At 42.8% G+C, this 25,712-nt stretch overlaps 1 protein-coding gene across 2 annotated transcripts in view; it reads right to left on the bottom strand.

The window, feature by feature from the left end:
• The window catches only part of SLC25A16 (solute carrier family 25 member 16), a 49,524-nt gene extending 26,885 nt beyond the window's left edge, over positions 1-22,639 (bottom strand). Inside the window, exons 1-6 of one of the 2 annotated variants that reach the window (XM_068112407.2) lie at positions 21,832-22,639; positions 19,633-19,725; positions 18,476-18,609; positions 6,418-6,481; positions 2,311-2,432; positions 173-239 (exon numbers count right to left, since the gene is read on the bottom strand). In XM_068112407.2, coding sequence (XP_067968508.1) covers positions 173-239; positions 2,311-2,432; positions 6,418-6,481; positions 18,476-18,609; positions 19,633-19,725; positions 21,832-21,976 — 625 coding nt within the window. In that variant the 5' untranslated portion in view covers positions 21,977-22,639. The remainder of the gene's footprint in view (positions 1-172; positions 240-2,310; positions 2,433-6,417; positions 6,482-18,475; positions 18,610-19,632; positions 19,726-21,831) is intronic. The other variant, XM_078775795.1, reaches the window with a different exon arrangement.
• Between the last annotated feature and the right edge of the window lie 3,073 nt (positions 22,640-25,712).

The following is a 25,712-nucleotide window of genomic DNA, read 5'->3' as shown; positions in this document are numbered from 1 at the left end:
ACCATACTAAAGCGGGAAAGGTTGGTTTGGTTGGTTGGAGAGGTTAGTAAATTTTATCTACATTTAGTGTCTGCATTCTACTGCACAGAAGTATAAATGAGATTCCATAGGAAAAATAATTATTTCACCCAAGTAGTATTTTAATGTATATTCATGTAATTAAAATCAATACCTGCATATGGTGTCATGCCAATGATTGTTGGTGTCAGTCCATGATAGAAGCCTTTAAATCCTCCCTCCTGCAGTGTGTAGAAAAGCAAAATGATAAATAAAGGAGGAAAAATGATTGAAACTCAAAACGAAGTCAGGAATCAGTAACTTCCACCACAGATAGAATGTCAGGGCTTGGCACAAACACATTGAAAACTAGATTATTTCAATAAAACAAGAGTAAATTGCCCATGTTTGAAATTTATATTGCCAGGCAAGCCTTGCGTAATGTTTAATATTGCTTTCAAGATCGTTGTCGTCCAAAGAGTTGATATGTTGAAAAACCAGTCGTATTGCAAAAACTCCCACACCCGTGAAAGGCTAAATGTGATGCGCTCTAAACAAACCTTTGTTTTTTTAACACCCAAGGGAAAGTCATATCTGTGGCTTGTCAATGTACAAGGTAAGTTTAAAATGATGATATTTACTATTAATCATATTTGAGAGAGGTGGGAGTGGGCAGTGAGTGCTGTTACAGTATAAATGTTTTTGTTTAATTCCAGGGGCATAAGATAAATTATACTCAATTTTTACATCTATTGGTGAAAGGAAAAGTGACAATTTGTGTGTGTGTGTATGTGTGTTAATATCCACGGCCGCCGCTAGCTAATTGGATTAACAGGAAATGGTACGAACCAACTCCTCTCTTCCACAGATATTTCTTGTATTCCCATATTTCTGCGAGTGCGATTTTCATCCAGGAGCAGAACAATTATGGTTAACCATTTTGGAATTGCCACTCTTTCGTCTAAATGATGAAAATGATGTTTAAAAGACTATTTTAATTATCTATATAATAATAGTGTAAGGACTCGACTTTGTTATCCCGTTTACGCCGCACCCAGTGACCCGATGCCCACGGCACTAATGGATTTACGATCTACGAACCGCGCTCTTTGTTTATCATGTACAGCCATACTCGAAAAATCTGAATTAGCCGACGTTGGGGCCCAAAAGCATCCGATTAACTGCCGATACGACGCCATCTTCTTGGCGTCTGCTGGGTGAAGGCGCAGCAAGCCGTCCGCTGAATGGACAGTCGAAGGCGACAGCAAGCCGTCCACTGAGTGGACAATCCTGAGCATGCATTTGTGCCGGTGTCGTCGATCATGGTGTACGCTAACCTCATCAGGTGGGTCTATTTGCCTGCTCCTGTCTTCTCCCACGGCCAGTTATATGTGGCATGTTCAAGAGCACGGTCGTTCAAAGATGTGTATATCAAGGTTGATAATACGAGTACGCAAGGAGTCGTCAGAGGCTTGACTATTACCCCAAACATTGTTTATCCAGAAGTTTTAAAATAATTTCAACCTCTGATACTGCGTTCATTGTATTATATTCCTACTGCTCTGTCTTAACATTGACGCTTACCAATAAGCCAGTATGGGGCTAATTCCAGTCGATTTACTAATCCGTTCATTTTTTTAAAAGTCTATGGTTCTACTGCTGTTCCTTTCCATTGACACATACCACTGCGCCAGTGTGACCAGAGTGGTGCTATGCCGATTCCTATTACGAATCCATTCATTTTTCAAAAGTATATCGTAGAGTTGTCATTGAAGTAGATTGCAATAAATACGTTGTTCATATACGCACTCTTCATTCTCATCTTTCTTCCCAACTCTTACTCGGACAAGCAAATCCCCTATGCCATCCATAATGGTACACTCTATCCATACACCACATCCTCCCTTCCGTGGATGTTCCACGGGTTTCGGCTAGTATATAGTAATGCGCTAGCAATGGCGGGTTAAAAGTGCCCGTCAAGCAGATATGAATTAGTGTAAACCCACAGAGCGCATGCACAAAACGACTCTTTGGCATTCATACGTCATTTCGAAAGTCCTTTATTGGATGGCCCAAGGTGTGACGAGGGTGGGGAGGGGGTTGGGGGGAATGAGTTCAAGCCTCTGTATACTAGGTAGTTGCTTTTCAAAATTACGAGCATCACCATGAAAAATTGTTTTGACCAGGCCATCAAACAGCACTTTGGAACTATTTAGAAACAAATTAGCAAAATTACCTTCGGTACATCCATTTGACCACATCTTCCTGAATAAAATCAGTCATATAATCACTCATTGTAAGACTCAACTGTACCTGTCTGTAAATTACACGGAAGGCATGCAAGATCCCTTCGTAGACATGGTCGCCTTTCACTTGGAAGGCAAGTCGCGCTCGTACCATATCAAGTGGGTACGTACACAACACAGCCGTGATCCCTGGATAAAAAAAGGAAACAATTCATCCCCCCTTGTGTATACAAAATAACTAGAACGACATTCTTCGACATCACGATGTCAACCGATATGCCTCTGCCTACATTATTACACACACTTGTACTAAGTTTGATCTTCAGCTGTTCTCAACTATCACATTTTTACCTGGCATGACTTCCAACGTTGAAATCTAATCAATTCCTCTTTGCATTATAAAATGTACTTGTACCAACTTCGGTGAAACCTCCATCGCTGATTCATAAGTTATCGGCATTAAAGGAATTTTGCCTAACATGAACTCTGACCTTTGACCGCTTTAAATCCCTTCAGCCGTTCTCAAGTTATCGCAGTAACGAAAACCTAGACACACCCTGTCTGTTTGTTTGTCTGAGAATAAGATATCTCAAAAAGTTGTGGATGGATTCGGACTAAGTTTGGTGGAGAGTTTGGGTGTGTGACACAGATGAAATGATTAGATTTTGGTGAAGATCCGGATCTGAGAATTTTTTAACTGATTCTTCACCATTGAGGGATAGGGCTAAAACCAATATATAGCAGGATATCTCAAAAAGTTGTGGACAGATTTGGACAAAACTTGGTGGACAGGTTGTGTGTGTGTGTGACGAGGACGAATCAATTTGATTTTGGTGAAGATTAGAATACAGATATAGATACGAGAATTTTAATTTTAAGTGCATTTTTAAGTGAATTTTAAATTCAACACTGCATTCAACATTTAACCCACAGCATCTAACCCCTGACTATCTCCTCTCCTTCTCCCTCCTTTGTGCTTCGAATATTTCCCTATTGATTCTTCTTTTTTTGCAATTGTCTTTATGTTTTGCTATGCATTATGTTTTGCACTCTGTCAAAGCGTCTTTGGGCTTCCTGAAAAGCGCTATATAAAATAAATGCATTATTATTATTATTATTAAGTGATTCTTCACCATTGAGATATAGGGCCAAAAACGATATATAGCATGATATCTCAAAAAGTTGTGGATGAGTTGGTTAGGCGACAAGAACAAGCCGATTAGATTTTGGTTCAGGTATGAATCCAGATCTGACCATCAGTGGGATCAAAAACGTAATCTGTTCAGCCTGGCGGAGGGATGCTCTCTGCGGAGTGTAGTTCTAATTACCCTCGCCAGAGGAGAGGGTATGGCATTTGAGTCCGTTTGTTTGTTACTTGCCGGAATAGATTCCGGCAAGTATGTTGGTTGGTTGGTTGGTTTGTCTGTCTGTCTGTTTGTGCGCAGTACTACGTCTACACTGTTGCACATAGAATCACCAAACTTTACACACATACAGCAATACCCCAGCCTACGTCATTAATTGGTTCCATAATCCGTGACGTAACTCGGTTTTTGACGTAAATCGGGCGTAATGTCTTAAAATGCCTTAAAATGAAGACAAACACCGTAAAACTAGAGTAAATAACTGGAGGAGGCTGCGGATTCGCCCTGAATCTTTGCCGCTCCCCATCGGGAGTCCCTCCGTTGTTTTCTATCGGTCGGGTCTTCTCCTCGAACGGGGTGACCAGCACGGACGTGTCGACCGTGAGCGGGCTTGTGTGCCGAGTGGCTCTGCGGCCCGCTTCACCACGGCGTGCTTTACCCAACGTGTCCGAGAAGTTTCACCGGTGGTCGTGTCGTGTCGTCTGTGACGAACGAACGAGCTCAGGGTTCCGTGAACCCGGCCACCCCAGGGATCGACGCTCGCCTCCGAGTCGTAGGCGTGCCCCGTCTTTCCTCGAGCGGCCGAAGTTGCGTGCTTCTTTTTTTTTGGACGATGCGATATACGCAGAAACGACGACGTACAGGCAGGCATTTGCAAATCCATGCACATGTGCACATGCACACGTCGATCGGTTAGTCGACGCCGGATGCCGGATGCCGGCGAGGCACCCCGGCTCGAGGCATGACACGGTCGTTCGTTTCACATGGGCCATGGGGCTTGACCTCGTCGCGGACATTGCACACTCTGCACGGTGACGTGATGTGACGTCTGCCACGGACGGTCGTGCGATCGGCATCGTCGTCATGTTTCGCCGTTGCCACGTTACGTTGGTTGTTTTACACAGTAAAGGAATAATCACAAAAATACCAGCGAAAGGCAAAGCAAGCACGCGATCACAGCACATGACAAAATGCATATGGCGTCGCCTTTGTTTTGAATGAGAACCAGCAGCTACGTGCACGTACAGTATACTGTACGTACATTTTTAAATATTTTTAATGTGCTTTTTATTGTATTTTAAATTGTTTTTTAGCTTCTTTTATTGTTAATTTATGTACTATTTTATTTATTTTAAATATATTTTTAAGGAAAAATTAATTTTTTTCACGTCCTCCTATTATGATGTCATTAGCCTGGTGTTGGCTTAGCGGTTAGGGTGCCGGCTTGGGATCCTAGGATCCTGGGTTCGAATCCCGGTCGATCGCTGAATTAACGCCAGGGGGGTTGACTCAGCCTGTCATCCTTCAGAGGTCAGCAAATTGAGTACCAGCTTGCTGGGATGAATGATCACGGTATGTACCCCGATTTAGAATAGGTACACAGTATCCCTGCGCATCGTAAGAGGCGACCAAGGGTTGGCGTCAGGAAGGGCATCCGGCCATAAAAACATTGCCTCAAACAGGGAACCATGATCGTCATGGGGCCCGCAAGGCTAACCCCCACTCTAGCGGGGAAAAATGGCCTTAAAACGATCATTCATTCATTATTCATTCATTCATTGAGTGACGTAAAGTCGCACATAATGACGTTCGCTGAACTGAAATTTACTCTAGAAGAGTGGCGTAAAGTCGGATTTGATGTAGGTCGAAATGGCGTAAAACGGGGTATTGCTGTATTTGTCTTGCCCTGGAATAGACTGTGCCCAATTTTTAACTCTCTTGGCCCAAGGCCTCCATTATGATGTCATAATTCGATAATTCGACAAGTACAAAACTTCATCTAATTAAGATGTAATTCATTGAGTGCCATGTCGGCATAAACTGGTGGAAAAAAAAAAAATAATGATGATGTCATCGGTCACGTGGTTCAGCCGCCATCTTGGGAAAACCGAAAAACTTTACACCTCTATATCTCCGAAACCGCTTAATGGAAAAAATTGAGACATGGCTCATTGCAAAGAACTCTCCATGGGGAATAAAATGTTAATGATGATGTCATAGGTGCCTCCATTATGACGTCATAATTCGCCAAGTACAAAAATTCATTCAATCAAGATGAAATTTCTTGAGCGCCATGTCGGCATAAACAGGTGGAGAAAAAATGATGACGTCATCGGTCATGTGGTTCGGCCGCCATATTTGTTTTAACACAAAAGCCTTAAAAACCAATGAAAATACATCCTGGCGAGGGTTTGCAATCTCTGATTGCTCTTTCTTGTTCGAGTTTGTTTTAGGCACCCATTATCTTAATTATCATTATCTGATTATCTCTCGGTCTTTGTCGTGTGTGTTTGTGTTTGTGTGTGTGTAAAATCTACATGTCCCATTTAAGGTGCGCTTTGGTGGTTATATCCTCAATGAGGAATTGCCTCTTATTTTCTTACTATTAATGGAAAAAGTCTCACAAGGGAAGCTTGTAAATATAACCACAGACATGCAGGAGAAGGCCATTACGAGACACATGAAATTAGTAGGTAATGCACAAATGAAGAATATAATGACTTCGAACCTGAAATCCCAGTGAAATATGGGATGCAAAAACAGAACACCTCGAGTTTATTTTTGATCAGTCTTGGCAAATCTATTCTTCGTGTTGTGGAATATTTACTGTTAACTTTACTGTACATACATGAATCCAAAACTATTACATGGCTCCTTTCTTTTCTTTTTTGTAACATTCTCATGGCCAAACACTGTTTTCCTTCTCTTTTTTTCAGAGACATTTTAAGAATGAGCAATGATATAAAATTAGTGCAAAGGAAAGAGAGGAAACCACTGCATAATCAGCAAACATGTGCAACAGAAAGTACCTGCCATAGAACCAGCAAGCAGCCGATGAGCAGAGCTTGTAAATCCCATTTGCACGTTTAAAATCTGGATGGATCAAACAGAAAAACATCACGATCAGGATATTGACAAATATTTCATCATCTTGCTTCATTAAAATCACACCTTCCACAACACCCTTCCAACCCCCTCTTTTAATTAAGCATTGACTTGCACATGAGGGGAAAACTGGCTTATGACTCATGGTACTAATTGAAGACGTTCGGCCCATGCTTGAGCACCAAGAAATTAGGTGAGTGATTTGGCGTGCAGGCTGTTTTACGGCGTCATGTGGAATCGGAACAACGTGACAGACCAAGCTGGGGAAGCAACCAGCAGCAACAGCAGATGTGCCAATCAGGGTGTAAAAATGAAACCAGCCATGGTGTCTTCTGGAAGACACTAACATAGCATCCCAGTGGCAGTAAAAAACAACAACAAAAAAACAACAACACCCATCTGTTTTGTGGACATGGTGGACTGGTATCCATTTGCTGAAGGAGGATGTTATGTTCTAATTGGAGGATTCTCACGTCCGAGTTTGATTTGTATGTATTATACATCGTCCCTGGTGTTGGGCTAGCGCCTAGGGTGCCAGCTTAGGATCCAAGGATCCTAGGTTCGAATCCCGGTCGATCGCTGAATTAACGCCAGGGGGGTTGACTCAGCCTGTCATCCTTCCGAGGTCGGCTAATTGAGTACCAGTTCACTGGTAATTCCCTGTGTGTCGTAAAAAGGCGACAAACAGGGTTGGCGGCAGGAAGGGCATCCGGCCGTAAAACATTGCTTCAAAAAGGGGACCAAAAAACAACAACAACCACGGTCCCCGAAAAGGCCAACCCCCGCTTTGCGGGGGAAAATGGCCTCTAAACGGTGGTTTTTTATTTATTTATACATCGTCCCATAGTGTTGTTGAAGACTGAAAGCCACTCCTTTGCTGCGTATAGTAACACAATGGAATACTGGTTTTCATCAAGATTAGTGTCAATCTGTCAAGGGACAAGTTAAACTATGGATTTTATCAAATGAGAGCCAATAAAATTAGGTTACCCATTGTGGGAAGCAAAATGTGTTGAAATTTTGAGTAATAGCCATTTGTCAGAGCAAAAGAGAGAAATGTGGGTTGAGGAAGAGTTTATAAAGTGATAGAAATTGTTAAAAGGTCAAAGAATACACAATCTGTGGCTGGCCTGCTAACTTGCCATGCTCGAAACATCCTACGAGAGCAGCCAGGGAAAGGGGAGGGAGGGGCAGGTGGAGGATGGGGTCATGTGTATGTGCCTGTGCACAAAATTCTACCGAGTCGAGTTATATTTGTATTCAAAGTCCTTTTCACCTTCATTAAGCATTTTCACACTCGCTCATCATGTGATGCCTTAGAATCGGCCATGTTATTATATGAGTATTAAATTGCCTGTGCCCGCACGGGATTCTAAAGGGGGTAGGGTTGAAGATGGCAAAAAGGCAAATGGCGTCTTCTGTTATCGATCTGGCAAGCTGGGAGCAAGAATTGACATATAGTCACATCTGATGCAATTAAAATGCTCTAATGGCGACGAGATGCACCATTTGAAACTGCTTCTTCGACATATGTAGCTTTTTGATGCTTAGGGTCCATAATAAATACATGTATTGGTATCAAAGCCAGTGGCCAATTGCAAATTAATAGGACAATTACTATTATTATTTTGTAACAACGTTAATATTATGGTGCTATCTATATAATAATACCGTAAGGACTCGACTTTGTTATCCCTTTTACGCCGCACCCAGTGACCCGATGCCCACGGCACTAATGGATTTACGATCTACGAACCGCGCTCTTTGTTTATCACGTACAGACATACTCGAAAAATCTGAATTAGCCGACGTTGGGGCCCAAAAGCATCCGATTAACGGCCGATACGACTCCATTTTACGACGCCATAGTATTGGCGTCTGCTGGGCGAAGGCGAAGCGAGCCGTCCGCTGATTGGACAGTCGAGTGGTGTGAGCATGGGTGGTGTGAACCAAATGGTATTTTTATTCCCTTGAACATTTTAAATTAGTATATATAAGGAAACGTCTTTATCGTCATTTTAATAAAGTTAAATGGAGTGACGTTGCGATACTCGGGGTGCGTTGCATAAATCCTCGTAACTCAGAGAGGTGCAGCAGGTGGCGAGACGTAAGGAAGCTTAAAGATAACGAGCTGAAACAGACGAACGATATGTCAATCTCTTTCTACACCGAACGGAAATAAAAGTATGAGAGCGGGAGGGCATGGCCTGAGCACTTCGAGCAGAGAGGACTGATTGGACTTAACTTAAAGAGAAAAAATTGGAGATTAACGGAAGAAGAAGATCCCATGAGCGCTGCCGTCACTTATCGAGGTGTGTTGAGGTCTGAAGAGATGAGGTGGTTTCTACGAGCGATTTGCACCTTTTTACTGCTTGAGGTGAGTTCGGTTCGTGTTTTGTGACTCGTAGATTTATTAATCAAAACACGGTCACAGTGGCGTCAGGCACTGTGACCGTGTATGTGACTCATATTCGCGATTACCACAGAAGCACATCGACGGGGAGTATCTATATAATAATAGCGTAAGGACTCGACTTTGTTATCCCTTTTACGCTGCACCCAGTGACCCGATGCCCACGGCACTAACGGATTTACCATCTATCCCCTATGCCATCCATAATGGTACACTCTATCCATACACCACATCCTCCCTTCCGTGGATGTTCCACGGGTTTCGGCTAGTTATCATTATTATGCTATTATCATTGCGCCATTATCAGACGGTATTGATTAATTTGTAGTAATATTATTTTTTCTTCCGGCAGGTGTGCCAACCAGCGACTCAGCCTATATACCACCCATACATGGATACATCCAATTAACTCCAAACTAGAGGCCTAGTTAGTGGTCTGTTAGTCTGTGGGTAGTGTGATATGCACAGAATGACATTGGGTTTCCTCCAAATATCTTTCAGTCTCGTGTTAAACAACAGTAGTGACTGTTTCAAAAGGTAATCATATGTTGGATGGAATTTGTTTTTTTTTTTTTTTTGTATACTGAATCGAGGCTCGTGAAAGAGCTAACATTTACTTCACAAACATATCAACCAGACAAAGAAAATATATAAAAAGAGGGAGCAGAAGACAAGATGGGGAGAGAAGGGGAAGCACACAAACACAACATCCGAGAGCAGGGAGATGTGTGGAAGGGAGAGGACCCGGGGGGAGGAGGCATGGGAAGGGGGGGGGGGGGGGAGGGAGAAGTATAAAACACAAGGACACCAAGGACTTCCTGGACAGAAGTTGGTATTTCAAAAAAGTGGATTGGGGTGAAATTAGCGAGGGTAGAAAAGATCAAGGTTTTGGATGGGAGAAGATAAGAGATGGTGGTGAACAGCTGTTTTAAAGACCTGGAGGGTGGAGTGGGATTGAAGAGAGTGAGGGAGTTTGTTCCAGAGGCAGGAGAAAAGAGGAATGAAGGAGTGAAGGTGAGCAGAGAGTCTTGATTTTGGCAGTTTAACCATAAGAGGGTTGCAGGCAGATCTTGTGCGACCTGTAGGAATATTTGCGGGACAGAGCCCAGAGAGAGCTGGGGGGGCAAGGCCAGAGAGGAGTCGGTAGAAGACGGAAAGACCACCAACCTGCCTGCGGTGAGTGAGTGAGAGGCCCTTGTAGTTAGCTTCATCGCGGGAGATTCCAATGAGTCTGAACGTTTTGGTTTCAACAGCGTGAAGACGAGCTAGGTGTGAGGCAGGAGCACCAGCCCAGAGGGGAGAGCAGTATTCCATTGAGCTGCGGATGAAAGCCTTGTATGTGGTGAGCAGCTCAGGTGTGCTAAGGAAGGACTTCGCACGACGGAGGATGCCCAGTCGGCAACTGGCTTTGGAGGCCAGATTTGAAATGTGGTTTTCCCAGGAGAGATCATGACAGATAGTGAGACCCAAAAGCTTGAGTGACAGAACTTTTTGGAGAGGATTATTCAGAAAGTGGATGGGAGGGTTGTCCAGTCGATCTTTTCGGAGACATCGTAAGAGTGTGAGATTTGTCAGGATTGAAAGACATGTTCCACTTGTTTGCCCAGTCTGTGATTTTGTCCAGGTCTGCAGAGAGTGAGGAGGCTGCAGACTGCCGATCTGAGAGATGAAGAATGGAGCGACAGAGAGTAGAGTCATCAGCAAAGAGATAGAGAGGATTTTCAAGAGAGTCAGAGAGATCATTGATGAAGACCAGAAAAAGCACAGGGCCCAGAACACTGCCTTGGGGAACTCCAGCCTGAACAGGAAGAGGGGATGAGAGAAACCCATTCAGGGCCACACGTTGACTACGACGAGAGAGGAAGTCCGCCAGCCATGCGTGGAGATTTCCATGGATACCAAAAGAGGAGAGTTTGGTGAGCAGAGCGGGGTGCCAGACCGTATCGAAGGCATGTGATATGTCAAGGGAGACGACTCTAATTTCCTGTTTGGCATTGAGGACCTCCATCCATTGTTGAGAAAGCAGAAGCAGCATGTCCAGAGTAGAGTAACCAGGTCTGAAACCAAATTGATGATCAGAGATCAAGCCATTGGAGAAGAGGAAAGATTTCATTTCTGAAGCAATGATGGATTCCATGACTTTGCTGATAATTGGGAGAAGGCTGGTCTGTAGTTGCTGGGATCTGTTTTTGCACCTTTTTGTGCAAAGCGGTGATGTTGGCAGATTTCCAAGCAGATGGAAGATGACCTTGAGCAAAAGAGAGGGTGAAGAGAACAGAGCGAGGGAGTGAAAGAGCGGAAGAACAGGATTTTAGGACCCGTGGGCTGATGCCGTCAGGTCCAGTTGCAGAATCAGAGTCGAGGGTTGACAGAAACTTTTCCACCTTGTCAGGAGGAAAGGACACAGAGTCCAGGAGCAGCTGGGTACGACTGGGTACGGTGGGTACAGAGAGGGATGGGTTTGGGACACAAGATTTAGAGGCAAACACAGAGTTGAGGCATTCAGCTTTTTCACGTGTGGAGTCAGCCGTGTGGCCGTTTGAGGTGAGGGAGGGGATGGAGGGGGAACAAACACCAGAAACAGATTTGACCAGACGCCACCAGGATTTGGAAGAGGGAGACAGATAAGAGAGTTCAGTCCTGAGAACGGAGAGATATTGTTTCCTGGCTCTCCTGAGGGTGGACACACACTTGTTTCGGGCTTTGTGAAAGGAAATGAGATTTCCTTCCATTGGATTTGCTTTCCAGGAGACAAAAGCAAGTTGTTTCTGGGCAATAGCCTCACCACAAGATTCCGTGTACCATGGACGGGAGGAAGGGTATGACAACTGAAGACGAGATGGGATAAATCTGTGCATGAGAGAGAGCAATTTACTTTGGAAGAATTCCCAGGATGAGTTGATGTCAGAGGCGGTAGAGATGGGAGACCAGTCCAGATGATTGATGGCTGCTTGAAGACCGTGCCAGTTGGCCTGAGTGAAATGCCAGACTCGTCGACGCCGAGGAGGCTCTCTGAGAATGGTCAGAGAGATGTCCACTTTAACAAGCACATGATCAGATGAGCGGATTGGAGCAGAAGAATAGCAGCAGACCTTTTTCAGGGAGGTTAGTCATAACCAAGTCCAGAAGAGAAGATGCTCCGTTGACTGAGATCCGGGTCGGGAAATTGACAGATTGTGTCAGTCCCAGTGAATCACAGAAGTCCTTTGCTGAAGAGCCATGGCTGGTGAGAGAGGTACCCACAGGTACCCACAATTGACTGAATAGTTTGTGGTTTTAATAATTTCTACTTCTGGTAGATAAGGTATTAGTACACCTTCACACGGCGTTTTCTCTTGAGACTCCTGGAAGGTTTGGTTGATATTTAGTATAATGGTCAGCCCAGGAGAGATGGTGAGGCCTAGAAGTTCAAAAGATTTAACCTCTTCCATTGGCTGACCATGGATATAGAATTAGATGGGTTCGCTTGATGATCCTTTTGGAGTGACAGAGTAAGACAGAGATTTATCGGAATGGAAAGGCATGCTCCATTTGTCAGTCCAAGATTTAATAAATTCCTCATCATCAGAGAGCTCACCACTGCTGTATGCCCGTCTGTCAGTGGGATGGGGATTCAAAATAAAGACCGAATTACTGCACTGTAGTTACAAGAAGGAACCCGGACATTAACAATACATACATACACAGTTTTACACACACATATAATATACAACAATAGGCATTTTAAGGCCATTTTCCCTGCTAGAGCGGGGTCAGCCATATAATATATACATTATACATATAACATATAAAACACACATATAATATATACACATATATTTATATAAACACATCCATCCATACATACATATATACATACACATGTACATATAAACACACCTATATAAACACACATACATAGATATTGTTATGTTTTGGGGGTATGGATGAAATACCTCAATGAAATTCAGAATGTGTAGATTAGCATGCTCTGAGTATCACGAAGAAGAAGAACCCACCTTGATGTAAATTAAGTTAGGCCGACTGTCCGGGTAAGTGTGTTTATGTGTCTCCACACGGAGGAGTGGATTTGTTATTTAGGTAGGGCTTATGGGTAGTAATTCCCCTGTGTGAAGGCCTCTTGCAGTTTTGCCCTTCGTTTTTATATTCATCAAAAAGCCATGCCACGAATGCTCCATTCACCCACAACACCGGCAGGGCTAGCAAAAACCCCACAGCTGCCCAATAGGACTAAACCCCGCACCTCCGACAATCGACGTCACGCGAACCTTCTCGATGAAGGATTAGGCTCCGCCTTGGTGATGCGTGTAAAAGGAAACCACTCCCCGAGCTTTGTGAGTGCTTGAGGAAAAAGGGGGTGATTCAATCGCGTTCAGCGATTGGTGATTGGTGTCAGGCAGCTTGGGCTGAAAAGGGTAGGGAGGAAGATTCCACCTGAATTGCTCTCTTTTTGTTCTGGTTTTGGTCGGGGAGGTCTCTCTTGCCTGGTCGCTTGCTCTTTGTCTCTTCTTGCCTAGTTGCCGACGCAGGACGCGATCATGCGGCACTTCGTGCTGGGTGCGCCTAAGAGACGGTTGGAGCTCGGTGCAGCCGAACGAGAAGGACCAAGGGAGGAGCTCTTGCCTGTTTGCCTCACATCGGTGGCTGGCTGTGGATGCGACTTTGCACGAACGCGTGTTTCCCCACACAGGGACATGGGACCTGTGAACCACACCAAACCCTCGTTGAGACCGGAGATAAGTGGCTGCACGACACTGAACATTTGTTTTCGTTATTTTTCTCTTGTTCGTGTCTTTGAGTCTGAGTGGAGGGTCCCTCATTGAGAACTTTTAGTTTACCTTAACTTCCCTATTACTTTGCATTATTTAAATAAACCCTGTATTGATTGTATTTCTTTGTCGTGCCTGTCTTGTTCATTTATTCGTTTGTAAGGCGAGGAATAAACCCCCGCCGCGGCCGCCCGTTCAGGTAAGGCCTCGGGTCCTCCCCCGCGCACACCAAAGAGATAATCCCACCAGGTTAGGCTTATATGCTTCAAAGTAAAGCTCGTTTTGGCCACCCGTCACCCTGAGGTGTTCACTACATTGTCAACACGACAATATATTATGTACTTGTACAAGCTATTTTATATTTGAAGTTATAACCTTAACCTATAAGCAATTGACTGGTTTTCCAACTGCCCGGATCATCAGCTCGCTCCGTTTTTCATCGAGGTTTCGATCCTTTCAGCCCAGAACCTCTCCAAACGGCAGATCCACAACCCTGACTGCAGGTCCACATATACTTTTTTTTTTTTTTTACCGAAATACCTCCATTATTTAATACTTATAACAAATTTAATGTTATAATGAATTAATGTTGATTTAATTTAATGCTGTTTACAAATTTATTTTAAATGTTATGAACTAGGTGATATGCCAAAAAGTGGAGTTATCTGCAAAAAGGAAGAGGGTTTCCATGGTAATGGAAAGTAAGTTTGTTGGTAAGTTTCCATGGTTCATTTATGTTTGTTTCCATGGTAAGTTTCCATGGTAAGTCCATTTATGTTGAGGAGAAACAAGGCTAGGCTCAAGACCATCTGGAAAAGGCACACTGGAAAAGGAGAGGAAATTTCTCCATTGAAACACATCGAATGCGCAAGTGGAGGAGATTGGCCACGATTATGAATTCCAAGATTTTTCTTGTAAATGGACGTTAGCTTAGTGGCCTAGAGAATTTGTTTTTGCACCCTTCTTATGAATTTCAGCGATGCTTGCCAACTTACAGGCAAACATGAGGTGGCCAAAGAAGGACAGGCTGAAGACAGCAGACAAAAGAGCAGCAGGGCAGGATTTGAGACCCTCTTGGCAGTCACCAATAAAGAGTCAGGCTGGACAAATTTCTTTGAAAAGCCAGTTCACCTCCATATATGCCTCACCAAAAAATGCCTCACCAGCAGTGATGTGTTTAGTATTTTCAATTGAAGATCAAAATGACATATTGCCGGTCTTAGATCCTACCACTATAGGCTGGTGGTCTGGGCCCTGGGGCAGGCTCCAGATGCCAGAGCTTCCTCGAGGGTCTCTCCTACATTCTTAGACATTTTTAACGATAAAAATGACTTTTAATCACGTCAACATTTTGGTACTTTTTAAGCATAATCCAATTAAAACAAAAAATTCTAAATTTGTTTGACCAACATGTCTTTAAATGTGACATGAAAACAAAGGGAAAAATGCAAAAATTTACTCCAGCATTCCAGAAACTGCAGGTTTTTGCTCATTTGTAAACTTATTACGGTCTCTCTAGAATCTAGATGTATATATTTGCCTTTATTGAGTATACTAGGGCATTGCCCGTACTATATCTATATCTAAAATTATATCCCCCCCCTCTATTTACATGAAATGGTTTGGTCCAAAGCGAACGGCTTGCGAGTACGGTGACAATCCCCCCCCTCTATTTACATGCAATGGTTTGGTCCAAAGCGAACGGCTTCCGGAGTTTGGTAAAGAAATCGCCATCGCGTGCACAAACGCGCAGGAAAGCGAATGAATCGCAAATTCGGTTTTATTAGTTTTAAAACATAGTTTAACGCCAACATAGTTTGCAAACGTGAAATAAATGAATACGCTCTCAAATGTGCCATCCGAGGCAGAGTGTGTCCTCCACGTTCGGCACACGCGATCGTTCGCTGCTCTCTGATTGGTTGAATCGTTTTTTGGACATAGCTCGGTAAGTAATTGTCCGATTAATATGAAACCTTGAAAAGGCACATCCTCGGGTCCCCAGCAATATACCTGGCAAGTTAAAAGTATATCGGACCCGTGGTTGTCGAGAAACAGCGGTCACAGACAAACAGACGTACAAACGTACAGACGTACAGAGATTACTGGAATTATAGATAGATATAACTTGACATACACCATATAACTTGACTATAACTATATAATTTGACATGTATGAAAGAGTTATATTATACAAAGTCGAGGCTCATGGATGAGCTAGTACAGTGAAAAAAAAACACAGGATGCAAAACACTCATGCATGGGGTGGGGGGGGGGGGGGGGGGGGGGGGGGGGAAATTGATGAAGAAGAAAACTCCAAGGAGGGAAAGCTGGAAAATTGGAAGAAGGAGGGATTTGGAAGGGGTTAACTAGGATAGAAAAGATCATCGTTTAGGATTGGGGATGATCTGAGATGATGTTTTGGGGACCAGCCCAGAGCGGAGAGCAGTGCTCCATCAAACTGTGAATGAAGGCTTTGTAGCTGAACAGGAATTCAGGTGTGCCAAGAAAGGACTTTGTATGACGGAAGATGCCCAGCTGGCGGTTGGCGTTGGAGACCAACTTTGAAATGTGGTTTGCCCAAGAAGGATCATGGCCGATAGCAACACCCAGGTGTTTGAATTACTGAATTTCCTTAAGAGGTTTGCCAGATGGTCCTTTCGGATAACGATAGTGAGATTTGTCAGGATTGAACGACTTATTCCAAGTGTTTGACCAGCTTGTGATTTTTTTCAAGCTCTGAAGACAGGGAAGAAGCTGCAGCCTGCCTGTGTGAAGGGTGTCACGGCAGTGTGGAGTCATCAGGAAATAGATATGAGGATATTCAAGAGAGTCAGAGAGATCATTGATGAAAATTGGGAAAAGGATTGGGCCCAGAACACTGCCATGAGGCACTCCAGCCTTAACAGGGAGACATTATAATTGAAATTAAAATTCATTGCATTTGCTGTCATTCAATAACTTAGCTATCCATTACTCTTGATAACATTATTTCTTAGTTAACCTTGTGCACCCAACTCATCCACCAAGTTTTGTCATAATTTGTCCACAACGTTTTTGAAATATTGTCATATCTGTAAAGCCTACGTCACACATAGGCGGATTTGTCGGCCACTACTGGCGACTGGAAAAATCGCCACCACCCGCCGACAATCGTAATGAAACCGTAATTGACTGTCTTCTGTAGTCGCGGTTATCCTCCTCAGGTCGGCTGCAGTCGGCAAGAGCCGCAAAGGGGCCAAATATATTTTTAAATGTTTAAAAACGGCGCGCTCAGTCGCCCTCAAAAAAGATCCGCCATGCTGTCGTGATGGAACCGCCATGCTGTCGTCGGTATCCGTAATAAGACCGTAAAGCGGCCGCAACCCAGTCGCTCATAGTCTTCCGCAATCGCCCCAGCATCGCCCCACCAGCTAGCACGGCAGAGATGCGAATGCCATACGGCCTTCCTGCGGCATCTTCCCGACTACGGGCCGACACTGTTGCGGCTGCATATCGACTACAGAAGAACTGCCACGTCTCCCCTGCGGCTATGGGAGGCTGACGACGACAGCAGTAGGACTTGTAGCGGCCGAGTTACGGCCATTGGCGACAGAGATACGACTGCCTGGCGACTGCATTACGACATACCACGATTCCATGGCAAGACAGGATGGTGTGAGGGTCTCCGTGGAGTGAGGTCCTGTGGTGCCGACAAGGATATGGCTTTATTGTTTGGACTTGGGACTTTTGGGAACTTTATTTTTGGGACTTTGGTCCTTTGGAAACTTTATTTATGGGACTTGGGACCAGTGGAAATAATTTGTTGGACTTTATTTCCATTCTCTCTCCCTGCAGAAAAGTTTGATTATTACATTACAATGATACATCTTTATTAACTTTCTTATTGTACATCAAACATCTTTATGCTTCATCTCATACATCATTGAAATGAATAAAGTGAAATGTAAAATAGAGAAATAAAGATTTAAAAAGTTGTGTGAATCGTCTCCAATCGCCGGCGGTCTTATTGCAGTCTTGCGGACGTCGGAGTAAACCGCCATCCGGGCCCAATGCAGTCGCCACGATCCGCCATCGGTCGTAATCTAGCCGCCAGACTGTCGCCACGCTACCGCCGTGCATCCGCAATGCAGTCGTCGTCGATCTTCAACAGTCGCCATCCCACTCGGGGCGTCGTCGCAATGCAGTCGCAATGTGGCCGCCTGCAGTCACCATACTGCTGCCTGACCATATTTGACCGCCCGAAATCGCCAGTAGTCGCCGAAAAATCTTGATCGTCGGCAGTCGCCAAAATATCCGCCTATGTGTGACAGGGGCCTAACCGATGAAGACCAGCCTTGGACAGATAGCTGAAACGGGCTTTAACAGAGTCGCTCTCCACAGCACCATGTATGTGAGGTGACAAGAGCCCCACAAACTGTCGCCTCCACCTTCTCCTCACGGGCAAACAGGCGACGAAGGCCAACACCACTCTTTCTAAGCACCAGCGCCCCGAAACAGAAACAGCCGCAGCCGAGCGACACAAAGAGAGCCAAGAGACCAAGCGTGCCCGCTCACCACCAACCCAGAACCAAGAGGGAGCGAGAGAGGATGAAACGCACCCTCCCCTCTTCTCGCTGACATCACACTCAAACTAATCCCCATGCCCCCCACCCCCTTCAGTCCATGGCCATGGCCATGACCATGACCAAGGCCCTTTGGGAATGGGCAAGGCTAAAAAAAAATAGAAAAAATAAAACTACGTAATTTTATCCACAGCATATATTGTTTTCTTTGATAACCACTCCAAACATGCTTGCTTACCTTCCTATATTTCTCAAATGATGTGAATTGGATAGCTCCATAGGGGAAAATTCGCAACATCATCGCTCCATTTCCTTTGTACAATCCCAGGAAGCCTTCCTTTCGAGGTACTTCCACAAGTGTGGAGAATACACCTTGTATTGAAACAAGATAAATCAATGCAAGATGTTAACAATTATTGGATAGAAAGAGAACCATGGCAAAAGAGATCAAAACTGTTATTGTGAAGAAGAGGGGGCAGGACAGGGGCAAAGCTTTGAAACGGTGGGGTGGGAGGGTAGCTTGGAAAGGGTGGTGTGAGGGGGAATCTTGGAGAGGGTGGTGTGAGGGTAAGCTTGGAGAGGGTGGTGTGAGGGGGAAGCTTGAAGAGGGTGGTTTAACAGGGCAGCTCATGAACAAGAGTGGTGTGAGCGAGGATGCAGAAATGGGGGAAATGACATGGAGGGATGCTGAAGAGGGGGACACGTAGAAGGGGTGGTGTTGGAAAGACATTGGCTTATGTGGTGAACCCTCCCATTTACTTGATCGTCCTGAAGAAATTCATTCAATCAAACCTTTAGGCATCATGATCAGCCATGATCTTCCACACATCCGTTATTTCTCCAAGCATCTATTATATTTTTCTTATTTTGTCTCTTATTTTGTCTCAATATTCATATATTTTATTGTCTCTCAACCCTGCTGTTGGTACGTTTCTCCCTCTGTCTTTCTACTGTTCCTTTTACAGTATTCTCTTACGTCCTGATCCATTTTATATTCTAGCTCCTCCACAAGCCTAGAGAATGTATACAATCTCCCCTCCCCCCCCCTACATCACTCCACTCCCCACATCCCCCAAAAAACATTTAAATTTACTTGAAGACTTTTCCATTTGCTTGTACAGAATTTTTTTTTTTTTTAACTCAATGTATAATTATGAGAGCAGATGCTCACGCCTTCAAATCTTCCCTTGAAAGTAAGGCAGCAACTTTACTTGAATCAGGCAGGCACCAGCACAAACTAAAGTGATATGCATATCAGGTTATACAGCTCGGTGGTACCAAAATGAATGGCGACGCTGTGTTGACTGCAAAAGGTAGTCGAGACTTGCAAAGTATAAACGGTGGAACACTGACAGTTGTTGATAATAAGAACGATGCCATCAATTGTGACGGTACCTAGATGCCGGTAATGACGGTTTTGTGCTTGTAAGAGGATCTTTACTCTGTCCAGTGGAGCAACGGTAGATTTTGCACAGCAACCAGCTACTCCTGTACGAAAACAGAAAGGCATATCAGAAATAAAATACACAGCCTTATTCAAACAATAAATAACTAGAACGGCACTCAGTAGAGAGCGTACCTCCGCCTGGTTGGCCATATCACTCAATAGTGAAGAATCACTTAAAAAATTATACGACCTGATCCGGATCTTCACCAAGATTGAATCGATTCTTCCTCGTCATACACAAAAGCTGTCTAATAAGTTTCGTCCACAACTTTTTGAGATATCCTGCTTTGCTATGTAATATCGCCCAATGGTGAATAATTACTTTTAAAAATTCTAGTAGCCGGATCCGAAACCGGATCTTCACCAAAATCTAATCATTTCGTCGATGTCACATACGCTACATCTCTGCCAAATTTCGTCCGAATCCGTCCACAACTTTTTGAGATATTTTGTTCACAAACGGACAAACAGACAGACAGACAGGCAGGGGTGAAAACATAACCACCATCTACCTTTGGTGGCGGAGGTAACAAGGGACACAGTCAAAGTGAACACCTAGGTTACCAAACTCAATCAACACATTGATCATTGTAAAGCAGAGGCCCATCACAACTACTCGAGCACAAATCAAAATCCCACACCATGCAAGGAAAACACTGTTTATATCCAATCAAATGAAATGAAAACAAGCATTATGCCTAGGTCTCCTGTCGGTGAAGTGATGAGTTGACAAAGTGGAAGACGCAAGGCGGCCATCTTGGATTTTGACGTGGCGACCCAATTTTCAATAGCGTTCTCCCTTATGCCTAGATACACCCACACACCAGATTAGAAGTTGGTACTTCGCTTATTTTTCAAGATATTCCACTCACAAGGTTGACATACATGACGGTGGCCATCTTGGATTTTGACGTGGCGACCCAATTTTCAATATCATTCTCCCTTATGGCTATGCATAGATACACCCACACACCAGATTAGAAGTTAGTAGTTCGTTTATTTTTCAAGATATTTCGCTCACAAAGTTCAGACATGTATATGGTGGCGGCCATCTTGGATTTTGACGTGGCGACCCAATTTTCAATAGCATTCTCCCTTATGCATAGATACACCCACACACCAGATTAGAATTTGGTACTTCGCTTATTTTTCAAGATATTCTGCTCACAAGGTTGACATACATGACGGTGGCCATCTTGGATTTTGACGTGGCGACCCAATTTTCAATAGCGTTCTTCCTTATGCCTAGATACACCCACACACCAGATTAGAAGTTGGTACTTCACTTATTTTTCAAGATATTCTGCTCACAAGGTTCAGACATACATGGCGGCGGCCATCTTGGATTTTGACGTGGCGACCCAATTTTCAATAGCGTTCTTCCTTATGCCTAGATACACCCACACACCAGATTAGAAGTTGGTACTTCGCTTATTTTTCAAGATATTCCGCTCACAAGGTTGACATACATGACGGTGGCCATCTTGGATTTTGACGTGGCGACCCAATTTTCAATAGCGTTCTTCCTTATGTGTAGATACACCGACACACCAGATTAGAAGTTAGTAGTTCGTTTATTTTATTTTTTTCAAGATATTTCGCTCACAAAGTTCAGACATGTATATGGTGGCGGCCATCTTGGATTTTGACGTGGCGACCCAATTTTCAATAGCATTCTCCCTTATGCATAGATACACCCACACACCAGATTAGAAGTTAGTAGTTCGTTTATTTTTCAAGATATTTCGCTCACAAGGTTCAGACATATACATGGCGGCGGCCATCTTGGATTTTGACGTGGCGACCCAATTTTCAATAGCGTTCTTCCTTATGCCTAGATACACCCACACACCAGATTAGAAGTTGGTACTTCGCTTCTTTTTCAAGATATTCCGCTCACAAGGTTCAGACATACATGGCATCAGACATACATGGCGGCGGCCATCTTGGATTTTGACGTGGGTTGGACCCACACACCAAATTAGAATTCGGTCCTTCGCTTACGCACGCACGCACGGACGGAGGGGAAAACCATCGTCCCCCTTTCGCTCCGCGGTGCGACGGGGGACAACAAGAGAAGGCCGTATTATTGATATGATCAGATCAGGGAAATCAATGGAGTTTGGATCCAAGGAAATAAAACTCACCTCCAGCAACAAAATTTCGCAGCCAATGGAAACGGTTCCATGCTTCCTTGTGGGACTCGGGACTATGGGCCTGCTTGTGGGACTCGGGACTATGGGCCTGCTTGTGGGACTCAGGGACAGGAGACTGCACAAGTACCACCACCATGACTTCTGTGGAGCCTCTTCACGAAAAATGGTCGAAAACTAGAAGCGTCCCTTCCCTTTATACCTCCGAAATTTAAAACGTTCAATTCCCATCCCTTACTTATACCCAGGATACGAGTATGATGCAGTTGTCACCTGTTTTAATTTAAAAAACAATATATAGTATTCAGAAGCTACTTCAGAGGCTCGGACAGATATTTAATGCAGTGCCAACTGCCAGCGCCGAACAAGCTTTCGCTGCAAACGCAGAAATAAACATTGTGGCTCAGCCGCTCAATTCCGGAACTCATGCACACACGGTCCAACTCCAACATAAATACAGCACAGCTCATGGTAATAATATATACCTTTTCCGACTTCCGAGCAAGAAATTAATTATTTGGAAGCTCATAAGGGAAACGGCTTGAATGGCATTTCAATATCTACTATATTGTAATATCAATGGACTCAAAAGGAAGTACAGCAAAATAAAAAACGGATGAGCCAACCACAACCAGCCGTTACACCGCCACAAATGCAAATTGAGAAAATTATGTTCAACTTCATCCATAATTTCATCAGATTATTTTAGCAACAAAAATAATACTAATAGAGCGTGTTGCAATAAGTGACTTGAACAGAAAAAAACAACAACACAAAAGTGATTCAGTGAGTGCTTTACACTGAAGTATAAGCAACCTTTAAACCTCTGCACGCGGCGAAATTATCTGCCTGTTATGTCTTGCTTTCTGATTCAGCCAATCATAGGAAGGGACAACTTCAACATGCTCCATCTCCTGCTCTTGTGGGCGTGACGGGTGACGTAGCACGTCAATGCTTATTGACGAGCACCATCGTCAATGCTTATTATTGGCCTTCGCTCTCTTAAAACGCAATATAAACTCGCTGCAATTTTGCGGTCATTGGATTGATTACTTTATGGATTAAACTTTGTGCAAGATCCAGATTCCTGGGTTTGATTGCTCTTTGCTAAGTTATTCCAACGAGATTGCAAAGCCAAGTTATTTATTGAATTGCTTCAATGATAAAATGACTTCAACACGCATACAACACGCATACAACACGCATACAACACGCATACAACACACACACACACACACACACACACACACACACACACACACACACACACACACACACACACACAAACCAGAAAAGGTATCTCTCACACACCTTGCAAAAAATATCCAAAAACAGGTGTGATTAGAAAAAGTCATGTACCACACCGAAACAGTAACAAACAAGTACAGATACATTCAAAGTACACCGCCCCCATGCCAAATAATAATTAAATATCCTCCAGCGCATAGAGACTGTATTTGGAGGGAGAGGTGCACAATAATTGATTGATTAATTGCATAATTAAAATCAATAAAAGATTGTCATAAAATATTTTCTTAATCAATTGTCTAATAACATAACTAAACCACTCGTGCTTTATCCGTAGATGTAACTTTTAGAAATTTAATTAAACAAGTCATTAATAATTTTTAGCCGTGTCGCAGACGCTGGTCATAGAGTGCCCTCTGCTGTTGTTGTTGTTGTTGTTCTTCTTCTTCTTCTTGTTGTTCTTCTTCTTCTTCTTCTTCTTGTTGTTCTTGCAGAGAAGACAAAACCTCAAAGCTCCACCCATTCTGGGAACCATAGCTCCACCCATTTTTGGAGAGGCTTCATATAAACAAATATCCACCATTTTATTAACTCGCATAGCTTTGAGGCCTGTTTTGTAGGCCCGTGGTGTCTTCCTCTCTCACACAGTTTTATTTCAAATCAAATTCGATATATCATTTCATTTTTCACAGTCGCTAACATAGTTTTAGACTCAGTTGAAAAAAAACGGGAAGAAAATCCAATGAAAGTTGCCCTTTATAGAACGAAATGAATTCTCAAAGGCCTGTAACTTCAAGTCCATTGAGATATTTTTTTTTTAAATCGCGGCATGGTCAGTCATACACCGCCCGAAATAACAGACGGGAAAATGCCGAGATATATATATTTTGTTTAAATCGCGGCATGGTCAGTCATACACCACCCGAAATAACAGACGGGAAAATGCCGAGATATATTAAAAATTCGTCCATTTGATGACAATCGTCACGATGAAATATTTAATTTATACATCGTCACAATAATGTGGAGAGAGGAGCATAGCTTCGTTCACGTGTCGCCACACACGGGATGCCGAGATATATATATTTTAAATCGCGGCATGGTCAGTCATACACCGCCTGAAATAACAGACGGGGAAATGCCGAGATATATTAAAAATTCGTCGCCACACACGGGAAATTGCCGAGATATATTTTCACTTTGCACAAAAATAACATCAAGTAATCGAATCAATAGGAATGTCCTGTGCCTAAAACATTGACGTTATAGGCACAGCTGCATCTAGGCATTGTGTAACATCGACGCGGCTTTTGTTTTAATTAAAACTTTTTGTACTTGTTTTTTAATTAATTGATTAATCAATAAATAATTAATCGATTAAATGATTAATCAATAAATCAAAAATATCCTTTATGGCCACATCACCTGGTCACTGTCATGTCGAAATATTAGCTTCCTAGCTCAAAAGGTGCCTGAGATATTGGCCAGATGAGAAAGAAAATAAATAAATGATTAATGAGGAAAATAAATAAATAGTAATCATAAAAAAATAATTAATTAATCAATTGGCGAATAGAACACATAAACCACCACCATTTCATCCGAATCTGTAACTTAAATTTTTTAAATTAATTAAGTCATTCATCAAATAATCAAATAATTAATCGATGAATTAATTAATCAATAAATCAAAAACAAGTACAGATACATTCAAAGTACACTGCCCCCATGCCAAATAATTAAATATCCGACAGCGCGGCATTGCCGGGGCGCCTCTGGCGCCCGGCAATACCGCAGTGCAGCTCATTGAGGCTGCATTGGGATGGAGAGGTGTACACTAATTGATTGATTAATTGGATAATTAAAATCAATAAAAGATTATCACAAAATATTTTCATAATCAATTGGCTAATAGCATAACTAAACCACTAAGTGACTAGTGCTTCATCTGAAGATGTATCTTTTAGAAATTTAATTAAATAAGTCATTAATAAAAAATTAAATAATTAATTGATTACTCAATAAATAATTAATCGATTAATCAATAAATAATTAATCGATTAAATGATTAATCAATAAATCAAAAATATCCTTGATAGCCACATCACTTGGTCACTGTCATGTCCAAATATTAGCTTCCCAACTCAAAAGGTGCCTGAGATATTGGCCAAATGAGAAAGAAAATAAATAAATGATTAATAATGAAAATAAAGAAATAATGATCATTAAAAAATTAAATTATCAATCAATTCGGTCACAGGACACATAAACCACCACCATTTCATCAGAATCTGTAACTGGGGAAAATTTTTTTTTTTTAGTAATTAATCGAATAATTAAATAACTAATCGATTAATTGATTAATCAATAAATCAAAAATATCCTTGATAGCCACATCACTTGGTCACTCATGTCCAAATATTAGCTTCTGAGCTCAAAAGGTGCCTGAGATATTGGGCAAATGAGAAAGAAGATAAATAAATGATTAATAATGAAAATAAATAAATAATAATCATAAAAAAATTAAATTATTAATCAATTCGGTCAGAGAACACATAAACCACCACCATTTCATCAGAATCTGTACCTTGAAAAAAATATATATATATTTGTCATTAATCGATTAA

Source organism: Myxine glutinosa, chromosome 4 (assembly GCF_964187855.1).
Source record: "Myxine glutinosa chromosome 4, kmMyxGlut1.1, whole genome shotgun sequence".
NCBI lineage: Eukaryota > Metazoa > Chordata > Myxini > Myxiniformes > Myxinidae > Myxine > Myxine glutinosa.
This window is presented reverse-complemented; position numbering and strand designations above follow the sequence as displayed.